Source organism: Canis lupus, chromosome 5, assembly GCF_048164855.1.
Source record: "Canis lupus baileyi chromosome 5, mCanLup2.hap1, whole genome shotgun sequence".
In the NCBI taxonomy this organism is placed as follows: domain Eukaryota; kingdom Metazoa; phylum Chordata; class Mammalia; order Carnivora; family Canidae; genus Canis; species Canis lupus.
This window is the reverse complement of record NC_132842.1, coordinates 75,973,864-75,991,380: the sequence shown is the minus strand read 5'-3', so window position 1 is coordinate 75,991,380 and position 17,517 is coordinate 75,973,864. Positions and strand designations below refer to the sequence as shown.

The window sequence follows — 17,517 nt, the reverse complement described above, 5'->3', positions numbered from 1 at the left end:
AGGAGTGAAGGTAAGTCCTTTCCAAACAGGAGTCACTTTGGAAAGGTGGCTGTCAGCGGGTGGCGAGGGCACCCCCTGCCTGGTGGCTCTTCCCTAGAAGACAAGTAGCCAGTGGGGGAGGGAGGGATGAAGGAGGAAAGCAGGTGTGAGGGATGAGTGAGGGAATCAGGAGGAGGGAGGAGGGCATATAGGCAAACAGCAGATGAGCGAACAAACGGAAGGCCAGAGTTGAGCAGTTAACTGTATTTATTAGACCCTCGCTACCCTAAGTGTGGTCTGTGGACCAGCAGCATCGGGATCGCCTGGGAGCTTGTTAGAAATGCTTACACCTAAAACTAATACACTGTTATATGTCAATTATATCTCAATTTTTTAAGAAAAGAAAATTAAATGCAGATCCTCAGGTCTCGCCCCAGACCTATAGGATCTACCTTCTATAACCAGATATCTAAGTGATTTGCATGCACATTAGAATTTGACAAATACTTTATTAAGCTATCAGGGTACCCTAACCCTAACTAGACACCTTATCATCATGCTGAGAACTTTAATACAGACACTAATGCCCAGACCCTACCTCACTTCAATTAAATCAGGACTCTGAGGTTTGGGGCCTGGGCAGGCTATCTCTATAACAGCCCCCAAGGTGATCCCTATATACGGCCGGGGTCGGACAGAGCTGTAAGCAGCTCATGACACCTTAAGAGAGGCTAGACGTGGTCAAGACAGACCCTCTGAGCTCAGGGCCTCAGCTCTAGTCATGTCTTTGACAGAACGTGGATTCAGACTGGCCACGGGCAACCCTGCCATTCTTATCCCAGAGCCCCCCCTCTTTCTTGACTGCAGCTGGGGGGGCTCCTCTAGAGAGAGATGATCTTTACCTGCTGGTGCTCAGCCCAGCTACCCGAGGGGAGAGGAGAGGCCTGTCTTGTTTTCCGATACATTTCTCAGCCTCTGCCCACAGACACTCCAGGGATGGCAGCTTCTAGCCCAATGGTCCCCTAGAGGTCCCCCAGGGCCAGAGGGACAGAGAAACCAAGGCGTTGGGGTCTGGCCCCATTGTCAAGAGTCTGGGGTCAAAGAAAGGTACAGCTTCAAGTGCCAACCTCGAAAGGGTCTTCCAGAATGTCTACAACCCAACTGGACAATGGATGGCCAGCACAAGTTTCCATTAGCCCCAATGAAAGATTTCAAGTTGCAAGATGGTTGTCAACGTCTCAAACCAATAGATTGCACATTTTAAAGACTTCCAGGATTCTGTTGAAACTCTGCAGATCTGGCGACAGCTGGCTGCAGCTTGTTGGATGCCCGTTAGCCGAGCAGCTGCAGCTCCCACACCCCACCCCTGCCTGACCTCCCTACCCAGCTCCTGGAAGAGTTGCCCTTGGGCCCTGGAATTTGAATCTGACTCTTTTCCTTCGAAGAGAAGCTGCTGACCTAACAGGATGGGAGCGCGCAGTGTCCTGCCTCAAGGTTCAGCCTTGCATCGCTCTCACCAGGTACTCCAGGCCGCCTCCCACTCACCCCCAGCAGCAGGTACTCCCAGGGATCTGAGGGTCACTAAAAGGCCAGCTTTTTCACAATGCAAGAATTATTTTTTTTTTGCAAGAATTGTTTAATTGGATATGATATTCTATTCTTTTCTCTCCCTCTTCCTCACCCATCCATCCCCAAAGGGAGGGCCAGCCAGCGGCCCTTCTGATGGGAAGGCCCTTAGCCCCCCTGGTTCTTTGTGAATCTCTTCCTCTTGCCAGGAGGAAACTGATTTGGCAGGCCAGAAAAGATCCACTAAAGACTGTGTCACACTGGAGCAGGAGGTCTGGGAGGAGACAGAGGCCAGGCCTGGGGACAGGGGCGTCCCCGTGAAAGAAAGAACATGCAAGTGCCAAGCAGTGCGTGGCCTCCCTGCCCCTCAGAATCACTGATCCAGGACCCGGGCTCCAGCAGACTCCTGCCCACCTGTGCTGTGGAATACCGAGCCACAGAACGGACGTGGTGGCCTCTCTCGAAGGTGGGAAATGAACACACGTGACCACGGTGACTACCTGCCATGCTCTTCCCAAATGTGAGATCTGAAGGCTTAGCTGGGAGCAAGGGCCCAGGTGGCCCCTTCGTGTCTGTCACAGGCACTTCTGGGCCTTCCCAGCTCCTGAACTCCAGGGGAAGTCTGGAAGTCAAGGCCGAAGGACCAGAACATGCTTGGGCTGCAGGCCCATGTGGTCCATCCTGCAGGTGCTTTCTGGACCCCATGGCTCAGTACCAGGCTTCTAGATGGGGGATCTGCCATTGGCCAACATCTCCGTGGAGTCTGAGCTTCAGAAGCCCCTCACATCTGTGGGGAGGCCTGTGGAAGCCAGCAGGGACAGGTGCGTGGTGAGGTAACCAAGGGAGGCTCTGTCCACTTCTCAGTTCTGCTCAGGAAACTGCTGGAAGCAGTAGAAATGGAGGTCCAGTCTCTAGGAGGCAGCTCAAGACAAGGACAAATGCAGGAGCCCAGCTCTACACCAGCTGGGGGCAGGGGCAGGGGGCAGAGCGGCCCGGGGGAGCCATCTGTCACGTACAAAATGGGCATCTCTGAATGAACGTCCTGGGAAGCCTGGGTAGGGCGGCTGGTGGCCAGGGCTCTCCTTGAGCTTGTGTGAGGTCCCTACAACACTGGGATCCATTTCTTGTCCTCATTGTAGAGAAAGGACTGCTTTCCGGGGAATTCTGGCCTGTAGGTGGCTGTGGAGAGAGAGACAGAGACAGTATTAAGAGTGAAAAGGCCAGTTGCTCAAGCCCCTGGCATTCTAGATCAGAGCTGGGAATGCCAGGGGCACTCCTGTCCCAGCCCCTATATCTTACAAGTAGGGAGGAAGAGAGGGACTGGCCTGGCCAAGGCAGGTCTCTGGTTTCCAACCTTCTTTAACTCCCTGTAACTTCTTTAACAGAAGAAAATTTACAAAAGAGCTTCCTATCAGATTTGAAAAAAATATTGAGTAAAGCGATACTTTTAATGAAGCAAGGTGTCAGTTTGGTGGGTTGTGTTTTCATTGAGTTCAGAAATTTCCAGAAGGGGTGCCTGGCTGGCTCAGCTGATAGAGCCTTGAGCTCTTGATCTCCGGGTGATGAGTTCAAGCCCCACATTGGACATGGAGCCTACTTAAAAAAAGCTGGAGGGTGGTGGTGGCGGCAAATTTCCAGAAAAGTGAAAGCCATGATGACTGCAGGCACATTCTCTAGGACACCAGCTGCCAGGACCATATAGGGGTGAGTGGAAACACTCAGGCTGATACTGACTTGGTTAATGAAGGTCCAGGCTGATGGGAGCTCTTGGCAGTCCAGGAGGATGTGTACTCACTGGAAGCCAAGAAGGCAGATGTTTGCATGTGGCTTATCCCCAGGCCACCCCTTAGGGAAGCCCACCTTGGTGCAGGTGACCGCGGCAGCAAGAAGTGGCCTGCCCCTGTGTGCAGCACGGAGAGGACACTCAGGAAAAGCTCCTTGGGGCCTGGGCCCAACAGGGTCAGACAAGGATGCTCACTGGTCGCCCGGCCTCCTGGAGCCCACCACTTAAATGGAACCTTAGCACATTTGCCCAACCAAGCCTGACCAGGCGACCCCAGGCCTCTGCAGCCCTCTTGACCTAATGACCATTTATACATTTCCAAGGCCGAAGCTGTCACAATGACTTTCTCTGGCCTGTCCACCTTACATTTTATTCACCTGTATGTTTGGAGCAGAAGGTATCTCCCCTGCCAGACGGACACCTCGGTGGGTAGGCACCAAGCTAAGTCACCTTTGTCTCTCCAGGGTGGGAGCATCAAGTGCTCCCTGAAAGATGGAATTAAACAGACCCGGCAGCCAGCTCGGCTCAGCCTTCCTCCTCCTCCTCCACGGCCTGCCTGCAAGCACACCTGTCAGTCCCCAGCGCCACCAGCCAATGTCACAGGGGGTGGCAAATAGCTAAGGGGCTCTGAGAGAGCTCCAGAGAGGTCGGGAACACAGAGAGGACCCACTGCAGTAGGTCCTCGTGCTATCAGCTTTCGGGGAGGTCCTAGAGGTGACAGGGTCCCACCTTGGGGGATGGCCTTTACAGATGACCTTAGCCATCTGTAAAAAGGCTGTGGAAGGGATCCCTGGGTGGCGCAGCGGTTTGGCGCCTGCCTTTGGCCCAGGGCGCGATCCTGGAGACCCGGGATCGAATCCCACGTCGGGCTCCCGGTGCATGGAGTCTGCTTCTCCCTCTGCCTGTGTCTCTGCCTCTCTTTCTCTCTCTGTGTGTGTGACTATCATAAAAAAAATAAAATAAAAATAAAAAAAAAAAAGGCTGTGGAACTAGAAGGCTCACAGGGGCTGCTCTAGTGAACCGGCCCTGGCGTGTTTCACGACAACGGGGCACGGAGGGGAAACGGCCTGGTGCTTTGCTCTGCTGCTGCTCCCACCGCCGCTCAGTGCGCATCCTGTTCTCCAGGCCCTCCCCAGCTGTGAAGTGATTTGGCCAGATCAGGCCAGTGATTTAAACATTTCTAAGAACGTGGAATTGTTGGACAATCTGACAAAAGCTATGGCCTCTTTCTCCCAAAATTAGTATCTTCGTGCTCCAAGTCTGCAGGCAATTTCAGGGCCACAGCCTCCCTCTGGAGCTTGGACAGCCACGATTATTAGCCACGAATCCCTGGCCTGGATTAACTCTAAGAGCCCTTCCACCTTAAAAAAACCCAAAAAACAAAAACAAAAAAACCCCTTTCATACCCTGAAAGTGCAAGCTTAAATGTCTTCCAGATGGACTCTAACCTCTATACCCTGTTTGGCAAACAGCCCATAAATCAGTGACATTTGATGGCCCGGGAATGACAAACAATTCCAAATTTGGTTTTTACGATCATTTAAAACAATCCTCTGACCTGGGCCCGGCAGGCCTGCCTGGGACGGGGCTGCCGTCCACCGGCCGGTGTTGGACACGAAGGACGCACTAGAGATGAAGTGCCTGGGCGGCCCCTCGTAGTCCACGATCTCGTACTGACCAGGTCCTGGGAGCGGCGGCTTCGGGGGCAGGGGCAGAGGCTGCGCAGAGAAGGTCAGGATGGGGTTTTTCCTTCAGAGAAAGACAAAATGTGAAGTTAGCACTACAGCAGTCCATGGGGGAGATGGTGGTTTTGAGACCAAGCCAAGACCTGCCCTGCCCCGAGCTGTCTGCCCAAGGACGGGACAGGGCACCGGGAGACGTGGGCAGAGCCCTGGCTCCACTGCTAGTGAGTCGGGGGGCCCTGGCCCTCACTTTTCTCTTCTGCACAAAGTTGCTTTTAAAAGTACTTACCTCACAGGCTCACTGTCAGGGTTCAGTGAGATGATGCCCCTAAAGCAGTGGTCAGGGCAGGGCCCCGCACAGTGAGGACACGGTACGCGCTGCTGTGGAGGATGGTGCTGAGCTGATCAGAAACGGCAGACGTGTGCCAGCTCCGACCACGGGGTAGGGCCTGGCTGGAGCTCCATGTAAAGGACTCCGGCCTCACGTGGGCTCTATGGGAAGAGCCATATGGGTGATCCGCTTGTGACATCTGCCATAGCCAGGAAATGGGACGAGGCACCTCAAATTCCAGAGATTTGTCATCCCAAGACCAGTGGATCTCCAAAGATCTCCAAAGACCATGCCAGCATTGACATTTCAGAATCCCACTACATATCTTCCTGGCAAGGTAGGATGTGGGAGGGGAAAGATTTTGGTTGGAAATCAAGAGCCCTCTCCCCTATCGCTTCTGTTGCAATTGTTCCTTTTTAGGCTTATCTCTGCCCATCAGGAAAGGGAGTCTTTTACATCCCAGATTGAGAGGATAAATGAAAGATAAATGGAATCCGTAGTGGAGCTATAGCTCCATTGCTAATTCACTCTGGGCCTCAGTCTCCCCATCTGCAAAATGAGGAGATTGGACACGATATTGTCTAGGGTCCCTTCCAGCTGTGACCATCCACCAGGCCATGGATAAAGAGGTCCACTGGTGGGGGCTCCTGGGTGGCTCAGTCACTTAAGCATCTGCCTTTGGCTCAGGTCATGATCCTGGGGTCCTGGGATCAAGTCCCACATCAGGCTCCCTGCTCAGTGGGGAGTCTGTTTCTCCCTCTGCCCCTCCCTCTCCCTTTCTCTCTCTCTCAAATAAATAAAGAAAATCATGAAAAAAAAAAAAAAAAAAAGAGGTCCCCTGTTTGCCCAGGGAATTCTGGGATTGTTATGGGAATCACACTCCTCTCTGGCCATGCAATAAAAGGGCTGCTCACTCCCACCTCACACCTGAAGCTCCTTGGTCTTTCACCAAAGGAAAGGGAAAGTTCTCGGAGCACTGAATAGCCACAAATGGCTCACCCCAGTTTGAAGCCAACACAGAAGAGGGGACTGGGATTCCTGGCTGCTGGTACTCTGCGGCCCTTTGGCCGATACCTTTGGAAGCAAAGGCATTTTTAAACTCAGAGAGCTAAAGGGGACCTAGAGATGTCTTATCCAACCTCCTTATTGTGCTAAAGCACTTAGTGCCCAGAGACAGAAAGCCAGTCACCCAACGTCACCGAGCAAAGGAGTGGTAATGCCAGCACCAGAACTCGAGTCTCAAGGGCCTGGCAATTTGGGGAAGGCACCATGGCAGAGGGGAGTTTTTGAGATTTCGAGTCATACAGACCTGCACCTGAATTCCAGTCATCCCACTTGCCGGCTGCGAGACCTCAGGCAGGTCCCCCTCTTTGTAAGGGAGTCGCTGAATGGAGCAAAGAAGGCACCTAGTGCGGCGCCAGCCCACATTAAATGCTCAATAAAAGTAGCTGTTGTTAACATGATGGTCGTGCCAGGCACTGCCTGCTGCGTGGCCCCAGAGGCTAGGGGGCCCCCTCACACAGTCACCCCGAGGCTGGCTGGCCACTCCCACTGCCAGAGGAGGCCGTTGAAAGTCCTCGTAAATCTGCTTGAGCCTCACATCTTCTGATGGGAGGAACAGCTGGCCTGGTTGCTTATAGCTTATATTTAGAACAAAGGTGCCCACAGGAGACGGAGAACCAACCTTACCTCTTTCCTCCCCTCCAGCTGACATGGAAGAACTGGTTAGAGTGTGTGACCAACCACCTCTCCCCTTAGAAATAAAGCTGGCTTCTCCTTGTTCTGGCTTGTGTCACCCCTTCAAAGCACCCCCAGAAATTTGATGAGTGTGGAACTGGCATCACTGAGAGACAGGCTTGAGTCCTTGAAGCTGGAGCTGGAATGAGCCAACCACCGCATGACCTCACCCCATCAGTCTGGGTCACCCCCTTGCTCCGTTCTCTGAGGCGGCCATGATGTGTCCCTGTTCCTCACCAGGGACAGCCTGCAGGAGGCCGGGCCACTGTCTCATCAGGATCCTCGGCGAGAGGGCCTAGAGGATCCTTGCCCAGGAGAGCCTCAGCACCAGCAGCTCAGCCCTCTGGATCTTTACAGAGCAACCATGTGCCAGGCACCCTGGGAGGTCCACACTGTTCTGTGATAAGACACAGACCCTGAATGCTCCCAAGGCTAGTGACAGCGATGGCTGGTGACAGCTTAAGGAAGTACAGGCTTTGTACCCGGACAAACTCGGGTTGGACTCAGCACTGCCCCCCTCTCTGTGTGACCTCAGCGAAGTCTCAGCCTCCCTACGGCTCAGATCCTTCATCTGTGAAATGGGGGTATAGTACCTTCCACCCAGGATTGCTATGAAGGTTAACTGGTGCTTGTATTATTCTTTTTAAGCCTGAAATATTAGAATAGAGGCAAAAACACTGTTCTGAGAGGTGGGGGTGGGAGTGGGGTGGGGAATTCCAAATTAAGTGAATCCAGAAATCTACCCTAGAAGAGATAACATTTGCCCTGAAAAGTAAGCAGGAATTCTTCAGGTGGATAAGGGGGCATTTCTCGCAGAGGAATCAGCAGGTGCCAAAGCACAGCTGAGGCATGAGCTATAGCTGCGTGCGGCAGGAATGGGGACAAGGAGGCAGCGGCCGAGCCTCCTAGACCGCCTTCAGCCCTTCAGTGTGCCCATGACTTATAGGTGGTTCACCTGTTTCTGACCATCGGCCCTCGCAGACCCCAATGAGAAGCTAAATGCTCGCATTTATGGCCTCTCAATCCAACCTAACCCCCTACACCCCTTGCTCCCGTGTGACCTTCCAGAAGCCCCCAGCACAACACTCTTCCACCACTCCATGCCTTTGCCTGCGCTGTTCCTTCTGCCAGGATCACCTACATTCCCTGCAAACTCTGGTCATTCTTCACTTCTCACATCCTTCAGGGCAACTTCTTTGGCCTCCACCACCACCACCACCAACGCCCCCCGCCTGCCCTTCCTGTGGCTTCCACAGAGCAGCATGGGTTCCAGAGTCAGCTGGACCTGCATGCCACTCCTTGTTCTACACCTTCATCTGTGCTCCATGTAACAGTGCCGCCCTGCAGGGCCGCTGGGAGCAGGACGCCAGGTGACATCCATGAAAGCTCTCAGCTCAGCGTGGCTGGGCCCTCGAAACTTCAAGCCATTCTTCTTTTCTCTGCATAGAACATGCTAGGTTTTCAAACATTCTATATGTGCCTAGTTCTTTAAACCAAGGGACTGCATCTGATTCATTTTTGAGGTCCCATCACCATTACCCAGGACATTTGCTGAACTGCAGAGAAAAACAGAGGGGTTGCGGCAAGTAGGGGAGCCCAGACCTCTGAACCCCACCTGATAGTTTTATCACCATCTAGGGCTGCTCCCTCCATGGTGAGGTGGGGCTGGGCAGATCACAAAGGTCTGGCTGGATCAAACCCGGGGCAGCCCTCAGTGCATTGTGACCGGGGCTTTTATGAGCCTCATTGCTCAGTTATAAAAGCCAACCTGGTCCTGCCCCATAGAAAGAAAACATCTATCAAAGGCTCTGAGTTGGCCACAACTGGATTAAGTATGTTTGCAGCTCCCAATGTGAGCTGTTTGCAAATCGCCCAAGAATAATGAATGTCTCAGAGGACTCAGCAGGTCACTCGGGGAAGGCATCCGAGACCCTCGGGACACTCCCAGGCACCGATTCACTCTGCCTCAGGGATTCCCAGGGTCGGGAGGGATAAAGGGGCAATTTTTTCTCATCATTAAAGGGCAGCCAGTTGCCTCTGGGGTGGAATGCAGCATCTGTTTAACAGAGTAGAGGGTGACAGATTACAGCCGCTTGGGAAGAAGCATCCCATATCTAATTGAAAATCCCAGGGGAACTTTAGGTGGGTCATGATAATTACCCAAATTGGAGCGGGGCCAACAAGGTTTGATTCTTTAGCTCTGGCTGTGGCAGGACAGCGTGTCTGTGCAAAACCAGTGGCTTAGAAACTCCAGGAAGTAGATCAAGGGTTAGAAAGATGTCAGTGGGCGGTTCCCCTCGCTACTGGTGAGTGTGCGTGGAAGGCAGCACCCGGGAGGGACCAGTTTGATCTCCAAAAGTCCTTATCCTGACTCACCCTGATTCACTGAGTCATCACTGTGACAGTATGAAGCTGACACTTCACTTCTCTCCTAAAGCCCCCCTGATAAATGCTCTTAGCTTTGAGTAGGCAAGCTGGCCACAGCCAAGGGACACCTGTGCCCTGTTCTTAGGCTAGGGAGCCCAGAAGTGGTCATCCCAACACCCTGCCAGCCCTTAGCACAGCATCTGCCCTCCGGAGGCCACTCGAGAAGCAGCAGGTGAGTACAAAGGACCCAATCACATACCTCAATAAAAAGACAAGTTCCATGTATCGAAAGCTTACCGGGTACCAGACCTGATGAGTTTTGTGGGTTTTCTTATTTTATCCTTGCAAGCACATTACCAAGCATTCATTTCACAATTTACAGGGTTGAATTTGAATTCCTGGGTTCCCAGGCTCCCAGAGCTGGTGAGTGAGGAAGGTGGGAGGTTTAACCCTGGCCCGACTTGGAACCTGTGCTTATACACGTCCACTAGGCCCCATGGCCTCCACAGCCTGTTCTCAGCTCTGGGGCCAGCGACAAGAGTAGAGACTAGACAAGCCCATGCCTGGCCCCCTGCTAGCCTCCCGAGCACTCCCAGACATCACCCAGCCCTCAACTCCCTGGGCTTCACTTTTGTTGGTGGGTAACATGAGACTAACAATTCTAGGGGACAATTCATATCTCCTGATTCTTCCTGCATCCTTAAGAAAGCAGAGCCGAAAGATTACCTTTGCAAGCTGGGACCCTCCCCAAAAGTAAGGAGCCAAGCATTTGCCATTCAAGACAAATAAGGACAGGCCTCACATCATGTCACATGGGCACGACACCTGGGTTGCTTGCGCTTGCCAAAAGGAAACCCCGTGAGGACTCTCAGATTCTCCACCACTGCCCTGTGCAGCCCTGGAGAGTTAAACGTGCTCTGGTTTGGTATGGATAGAGTCTTGACAAGTTACATGGAGATAGGGGGTAAACAATGTGGACCTTCTCAGGGGCCTGATGATCCCAGCAGGTGGGCCCCCAGCTACTCCTCTCCTCTCTTCCTTCTGGGCCATAGGAGAGGACACAGAACTCCAATTTGAGAGACTGGAGTCTGGACATGCCCTCAATACTACAATATTCAGCTGTATCTTTATATTAACTCATTTCTTCATCATTGCACATAAACAGATGGATACTTTAGACTAACTCAGACACACTGGAGTTTTATCTTTTTGCTTTTTAAGTACAGTTACAGATTTCTTAGCTGTAGCCTTTCCATGTCAATTAAAAATATAGGTATTTTGGGCCTCCTTTGTGAGTCTAGGCTGGCTCCATGTTCACTGCCCTCAGTAAGTATTCCTAAATGACATGGTGAGCAATCCTGGGGGTGATGGAGTGTCAGAAATGGAAAGACCTCCCCTCCTTTCACATGTAAAGAAATAAGGTCCATGCAGGTGCTGAGAGCAGCCCCAGATTGTGGGGGAAGTTAATGCAAATGTCCTACCAGGGCACCACGCACTTCCCGGGGAGAACCCAAGTGGGGGTCTATGTACTCACCAGGGGAACCCAAGTGGAGGCCTATCTACTCACCAGCATGAACCCAAGTTTAAAAGACACTGGGTTTAATAGGTTTCTGTACTTTGGGACATTTCAGAGCCATGTACACCGTGATATTCCCAGGGGCAGAGGGTTCATATACAGTGCTTCCTAGACTTATTAACCAAAGATCTGTCATTCACAAAGCTTCACAGAGAGCCAGTGATCCCCAGACACCCCCAGACACACCAGCACCACTGCCCTGCACCCAGCTGGAAATACTGCCCTCAGGGATGTATGTGGCCACACAGCCTTGGGGCCACATGATTCAGCATTTTGTTGCATGTGCCTCTGCTCTGCTCTGGAGTTGTTCCCAGGCGAGCCTAGCTGAAGGTATGTATGGTGCCCTGTTCACCTGAGTACCCCCACAGCCTCCAACACAGACCCAGAAACCTACAGAGCCTATTGACTTGACAGATGCAAATGCCATAAAATGGGAATTATTTCAAACTGTTCTTCAAACTTCAGCAAAGGCCAAACGCTGAAAATTCTGAATGAATTCAAATTCCTCACTTCTCTGGGGGAAGCAGCTCAACACTGAGTGTTCTCCACTCTCCTTTTCACTGCTTGCTCGAAGAAGCTTCCAGATTTAAGTGAGGGGCCTGAGTGGCCATGCCAAAGAGCAGTTGTACCCTGTATGCTCACATGCCTATTGGATATAGAATAGCAGCAGCTATCATGACTAAATTCTCATCTAACCCTCACAGAACCCATAGGAGATAAGACTCTTATCTCCACTTAATAACATGGAAACTGAGGCTCAGAGAGGAGAAGCCTCTGCAGAGAACAGAGCTGTGACTCACACCCAGTTCTGCTAGCTCCAAAGCCTGTCCTATTACCCACTCTGGTCACTGGCACAGCAGGGGAAAGGTGGTGTGCGTGTGCCCTAAGCCAGCCCAGAGGTGGGAAGTCCCTGCCTTTCAGAGAGACCCTATTCCTGGAGACCATCCTGCCCCGGTTTTGAGCCCTGGAGCCTGTGAGGGGTCAACCTGCAGACCCCAGGAACCGAAGGGCAGAAGGGACTTACCCAGTGGATTCCATCTGAGGTCCGAGTCCTTGGTCCAGCATGAACTTGGCAGGCTCATGTCTCGCTCCTCTCCCCCACCCCATCTCCTTATCCTGTGCTGATGGTCAGAGCATGCCCAATGTTGCCAGCCTCTCCTGGATGCCTGGACTTCTGATTCGCTGTAGGTATGAGCCTGGCCACCTGCCTGACCTCTCTGGAGGGGCTGCCCTGCTGGTCAGCCCCCCACAGTGGCCAATTGTGCCTGGAGAGGACTATAACAGGGTGAGGTCTTGGATGGCAACAGACGGACTGATCTTACAGTTAGTTCTAGAAGTTCTAGATCCATCTGAGGAATAAATAAGACCTGCAAGTTCTTGAACCTGTTTGGTGAAAGTAATATTCAATGCATAGGATATTAAACATATTAACACAAATCCCCATCTTCACTTTTTAAATTTGTGTTAATATTATTACCATTTGTACCTACTACATGCCAAACATATATAATAAAATCTGAAAGCAGCACTATGAGGCATGAATTATCCCTACTTTACTTCACAGAGGAGAGCATGGAGACTCAGAGACTTAGAACAGTGCCCAAGGTCACACAGCATGAAAACAGCATAGCTCAAATTCACATCCAGTGGGTCCAACCAACTCCAATGTCTAGACTTTCAACCTATCGGTACAAAACTTTGACACCCCCATGCTGCTGTATATCCTACCACCCCAGTAAAGATTTTATGTTATAAAAATAGAATAATGTCAGTGCCAGGATAGCACAACATCATGGGGGATGTGGAAAGATCCAGACAGTCCTGAGCCTGATTCCCAGTGGCATTTCAAGTTAGCTGTGTGCACACAGGCAAACCCTCAGCCTCACTTCTAGTCTATGAAGTAAGAATAATAATACTTACAATAGAGTCATTATGATGGTTGAGTAAGATCTTAAGTTCCTGGCACATAGTAGTTGCTCAATAAACATTATGCATTCAGTAAGTATTTATTGAGCACCTACTATGTCGATGAGGGTGGAGAGTAACCTGGAACTCTGTCCTGCCAACCAGTGACACCCCTTCCTCTTCTGCTTATGTTGGGTCCTTCCCCAGAGCCACCTTTCAAAAGAATGGTCAGAATAATCAGGACTCACAGGATAAGAGTCTTTTTCAGAATTTTGGTGTGATCATTGGGGTTGTAATAACCAGGTCCTGGGCCTGTTGATGTCAGTTGTGATCCACGTTCAGTTTTTGATTTAAAACAAGACATTAATACCTTTGGCGACTGCTTCACAAGGGATTCATTGATATTGTAATGCCCTAAGAAGAAAGACATTTTAAAACAGAATAAGGAACTCTTCTCAAGTAAATGAAAAGCAGTATCTCATGCCTAAGAATACATTTAGCATCTACAAAGTGATATCACCCCACAATAGTCTGATAGAAAGGGCTAAAAACCACATTCTCCCTTTAGGGAACATAAGCCATGTGCATCATATACTTAGCTCACGTAATGCTCACAGCAGCCCAGCTAGATGGGTAGTTGGCACCTCCATTCTAAAGAGGAGGAAATGGGGCAGCCCGGGTGGCTCAGCAGTTTAGTGCTGCCTTTAGCCCAGAGTGTGATCCTGGAGACCTGGGATCGAGCCCCACGTCAGGCTCCCGGCATGGAGCCTGCTTTTCCCTCTGCCTGTGTCTCTGCCTCTCTCTCTCTCTCTCTCTCTCTCTCTCTCTCTCTCTCTCGGTGTTTCTCATGAATAAATAAATAAAATCTTTAAAAAAAAAAGAGGAGGGAATGGAGACTCGGAGATACTGGATGATTTGCCAAGAAGATTTCATCTAACTGGGAACTAAATTCAGCTTCCTCCTCTATAAGGTAAGAATAATTTTACCAACAACAGGGTGGTTAGGATAGTCGACTAATATTTAAGTTCCTGGCACATAGTAGTTGTTTAGTTACTACTCTGCAATCAACGAATATTTGTGGAGCACCTACTATGTGGACCCAGGGCTTCCCGTCTTCAAAGCCCATGCTTTCCCACCATGCCCTGTTTCATGAAACTGTGAGAGAATATCATTAATTTAGCTGTGCATAAGGCTTCAAGGAGGAAGAGAATGGCCCTGGCTGGGGAAGAGGAGGCGATCTCACCTCTAAATTGCCGGGAGCCCTGTCAGTGGGTGTAGGCGTTTTGGAGCGCAAAGAGCAGTACTGAGCAAAAGCCTTGAGGATTTCTAGACCCTTTGACCCAGCCAGCCTTCCCATTACTCAGAAACTAAGGAAATTATTCAACATTCAGGAAAAGCTCTAAGCATAGAGATGCACACAACAGCAGCAGCTGCAGTGTGAGAAGGGGTAAGTGGCCTGAAGGTCCAAGACCAGGGGCACTGCAATGGGAACAGTAGCCCAGTCTAGGGGAACATCAGCCCTGGCCATGATAAATATGAAGACCATAAAGCCACATGGCAATGTTTTTGAAAATAAAGGTGAGTGAAAATAATGCCTAAAAGTTCCTATCTACTATGATGACCTCTACATACCAATGGGTACTTCTAAATAAGAATGGGTGGGAACCCAGAAAACTGGTAGCATTATGTATGAGGAAAATATTTCAAGTTTTCTAAACATTGTATGATTGGTTTTGTTCTAAATAAAACTTACTTTTCTATTGCAAAAGCACCGAAAACAACAATACGGGGTGTTAGTAAGAAACATATTTGCAAGATTCTATTTAAATGTTACACCCAGTGGTGGCAAAGGTGAAGAGAAACAGGTGCCTCACAGAAGCAGGAGGATAAATTACCTCTCTGCTGAAGAGCAATTTGGTCACCAATATGGAAAAAATTTTTTTAAAAAATATTTTACATACTTTTGACTTACCAATTTCACTTTAAGCAATTAATATAAGGACATATTCTTGATTGTACACAAGCTGTGAGCTACAAGGATGTTTGCTGCCTCTTTATCTATATTAGTGACCAGTTTAAAACAACTTACATTTCCAATAAGAGGCCATTTGTTGGGACGCCTGGGTGGCTCAGGGGTTGAACGCCTGCCTTTGGCTCAGGGCGTGATCCTGGAGTCCCAGAATCAAGTCCCACATCAGGCTTCCTACAGGAACCCTGCTCTCCTTCTGCCTGTATCTCTGCCTCTCTCTCTCTCTGTGTCCCATGAATAAAAAAATAAAATCTTAAAAAAAAAAAAAGAAGCCATCTGTTCCTTAACGTCTGGTACCATCACGCAATGGAATACCATACATCTGTTTCAAAAATTATATTCTTAGGAAGTTTTTAATAACATGAAAAGAGGTTTCCAATGTATGCTTAAGTTTAAAAAAAGGTAATGTCCAGTTAGCAGCTTTTGTAATATTGGTATACATCTCTTTTATTATGTTTCTTTTTCTCTCATGAATGAATGTGTGTGTGTACATATATATATACACATATATACACACATATATACACATATATACACACACATATATATACACATATATATCTCATTCGCAGTGTGTGTGTGTGTGTGTGTGTGTATACACACACACACACACACACACACACATTCATTCATGAAAGAAACCTTCCACAGGAAGGTTAAAGCAATGCTTATCAAATGCTGAAAAGCAGAAGCAAGGTAAAAAAAAAAAAAAAGGCACTCATGCTCCTATGACCCAAGAACCAAAGGTAAGCTCTGGTGTATTTCCTTCTCGTCTTTTCCTGAGTGTGGCTGGAAGACGACATGGTGTTGAGCTCATACTGCAATTCCCCTTCTATAACCCATATTTAACAGAGGCTCTTCCCCTTATTCTAATAGCCTTTTTTTATTTTAAGGAAAAATAGAGAGGAGGACATTCGTGATGTGCTTGGCAAATGTAAACTTTAGAAAATCCCACCAGCAAATGTGTGAAGCTGAGCCTTGTGCTCAGAGTTGAACATAGGTCAGTCTTGGCCCTCAGCCCCTGAGCAGGGGCCCTCAGAGCAGCTGGGACAGGGACCCAGCAGGGATGCCCATCACAGTTCCACATCTGTTTTCCACCAGCAGGAGAAGAAACAACCAGAGTTATTTCAGAGAGGTCAAAGCTGATTGTTTATCGGAGAGAGGCAGGTTCCCCAGGCAAGTTTTGGGTGGGCATTTGGGAGGGTCCTGGATGCAAATCCACCCATGGGACCCTGGGCCAGTTACCTGCATCGTAAGTGTCACTTTAGCCTGTAAAATGGGGACCAATAATAGTAGTAGCTCACCCTGAGCACATGATGGCGGGCTGGCCAATCACTCCACAGGGTTTGGAGATCATTTGATGAGAACTGTAAAGCCCCTGGCACACAGTAGGAGTTTAACTGAATTGGGTACCGGCCACCTCTCCCCTCCTGCTCTGTTACAAGGGACTAGCGGCTCCTGAGGAGCCTCTGGGAAGGAGTGGGCACCTGTGGCTGGCTGGGAAGGTGCCCACGTCCCGGGGCTCCCTGACAGGGCCTCAGGCCAAACTCCAGGGATGTGGGCTTTGTTCTGTATAAACAAACAAGGTGGGGCTTTGCCTATGATGATGCAAGGCAGGGGAGCTTTAGCCAGGGCTTAGCCTCCTAATTAGGGCTGGTTTTGTTATTCAGCTTCAGACTGATCTTCTCAACTTTAATCTGGATTTGGTGAAATCCAACATGCACTGCAATTTTATCCACACCCGCCTCCAAGAGGTGTGATTGTACCTGCAAACCCTCCCTGCTCCTCCCCTCAGCTCCGGCTCAAGACTCCCTGGGGGGAGGGAGAGGGGACCCATTGGGAAGGTCTGCTCTGATGAGGGCTCCCAGAGTGCCAGGTCGCAGCATTGCCTGGCCCTCTGGAAACCTTTCAGTGAGGCTGGAAGTGGGGAGCAGGTCTGAGAGAAGAGGACAGAGCAATACTTCTCCCAGCCCGGGGAGGGAGACACTTGCTGGCCAGCTCTTGGGGCAGTTTCAGAAGTTGCTGTGGACTGACAGGGGCAACAGTGGCCTCAGTCAGACACCTCTAGGCCTAGGCCTGCCATCCGTTCGCTGTGTGATGCTGAGCAGGCCACTTCCACTCCCTGAGCCCCCTCTCCTCACCTGAAACACAGGACTAAGCGTACAGACCAAGGAAGACAGATGTGTGGGGACTACAGGGAAAATGCTTAGCTCGGAGTAGGCACTCAGTAAATGGAGCCATCTTCCCCTGTTGGGTGACTAGTTGGTGAAGTCACCTCCAGGCTAAGGAGAAAAGGAAGGATTTGGACACTCAGTAGTGCATTGAGCGCCCCCGGTGGCCTGTGACAACACCTGGGGCGTGCGAATGTGCACACTTGGGGTGAGAAGCTGCTTCCCCATCTGGTGGCCCAGAGTGGGTATGTCTGGTCATGAAAGAGGAGGCCAACAGGCTGCTTTGGGGGCCATCTCTAGAGCAGCCCTCCTTCTTCTTAAGAGGGAGACCAGGTCTTCTCCTCAGCTTTCTCCTTTTTGTTCAACACCTGGCCAATGTCCCCTTTCCCCA

General features: G+C 50.3%; 1 protein-coding gene across 10 annotated transcripts in view; it reads right to left on the bottom strand.

Moving 5' to 3' along the window:
* Window positions 1-228: 228 nt before the first annotated feature.
* STPG1 (sperm tail PG-rich repeat containing 1) overlaps window positions 229-17,517 on the bottom strand; it is a 50,967-nt gene continuing 33,678 nt past the window's right edge. For all 10 annotated transcript variants that reach the window (XM_072827806.1, XM_072827799.1, XM_072827796.1 and 7 more), the window contains 3 exons: window positions 13,175-13,340; window positions 4,887-5,077; window positions 229-2,724 (listed from right to left, as the gene is read on the bottom strand). In XM_072827806.1, the coding sequence (XP_072683907.1) occupies window positions 2,648-2,724; window positions 4,887-5,077; window positions 13,175-13,340 (434 nt within the window). In that variant the 3' untranslated portion in view covers window positions 229-2,647. The remainder of the gene's footprint in view (window positions 2,725-4,886; window positions 5,078-13,174; window positions 13,341-17,517) is intronic.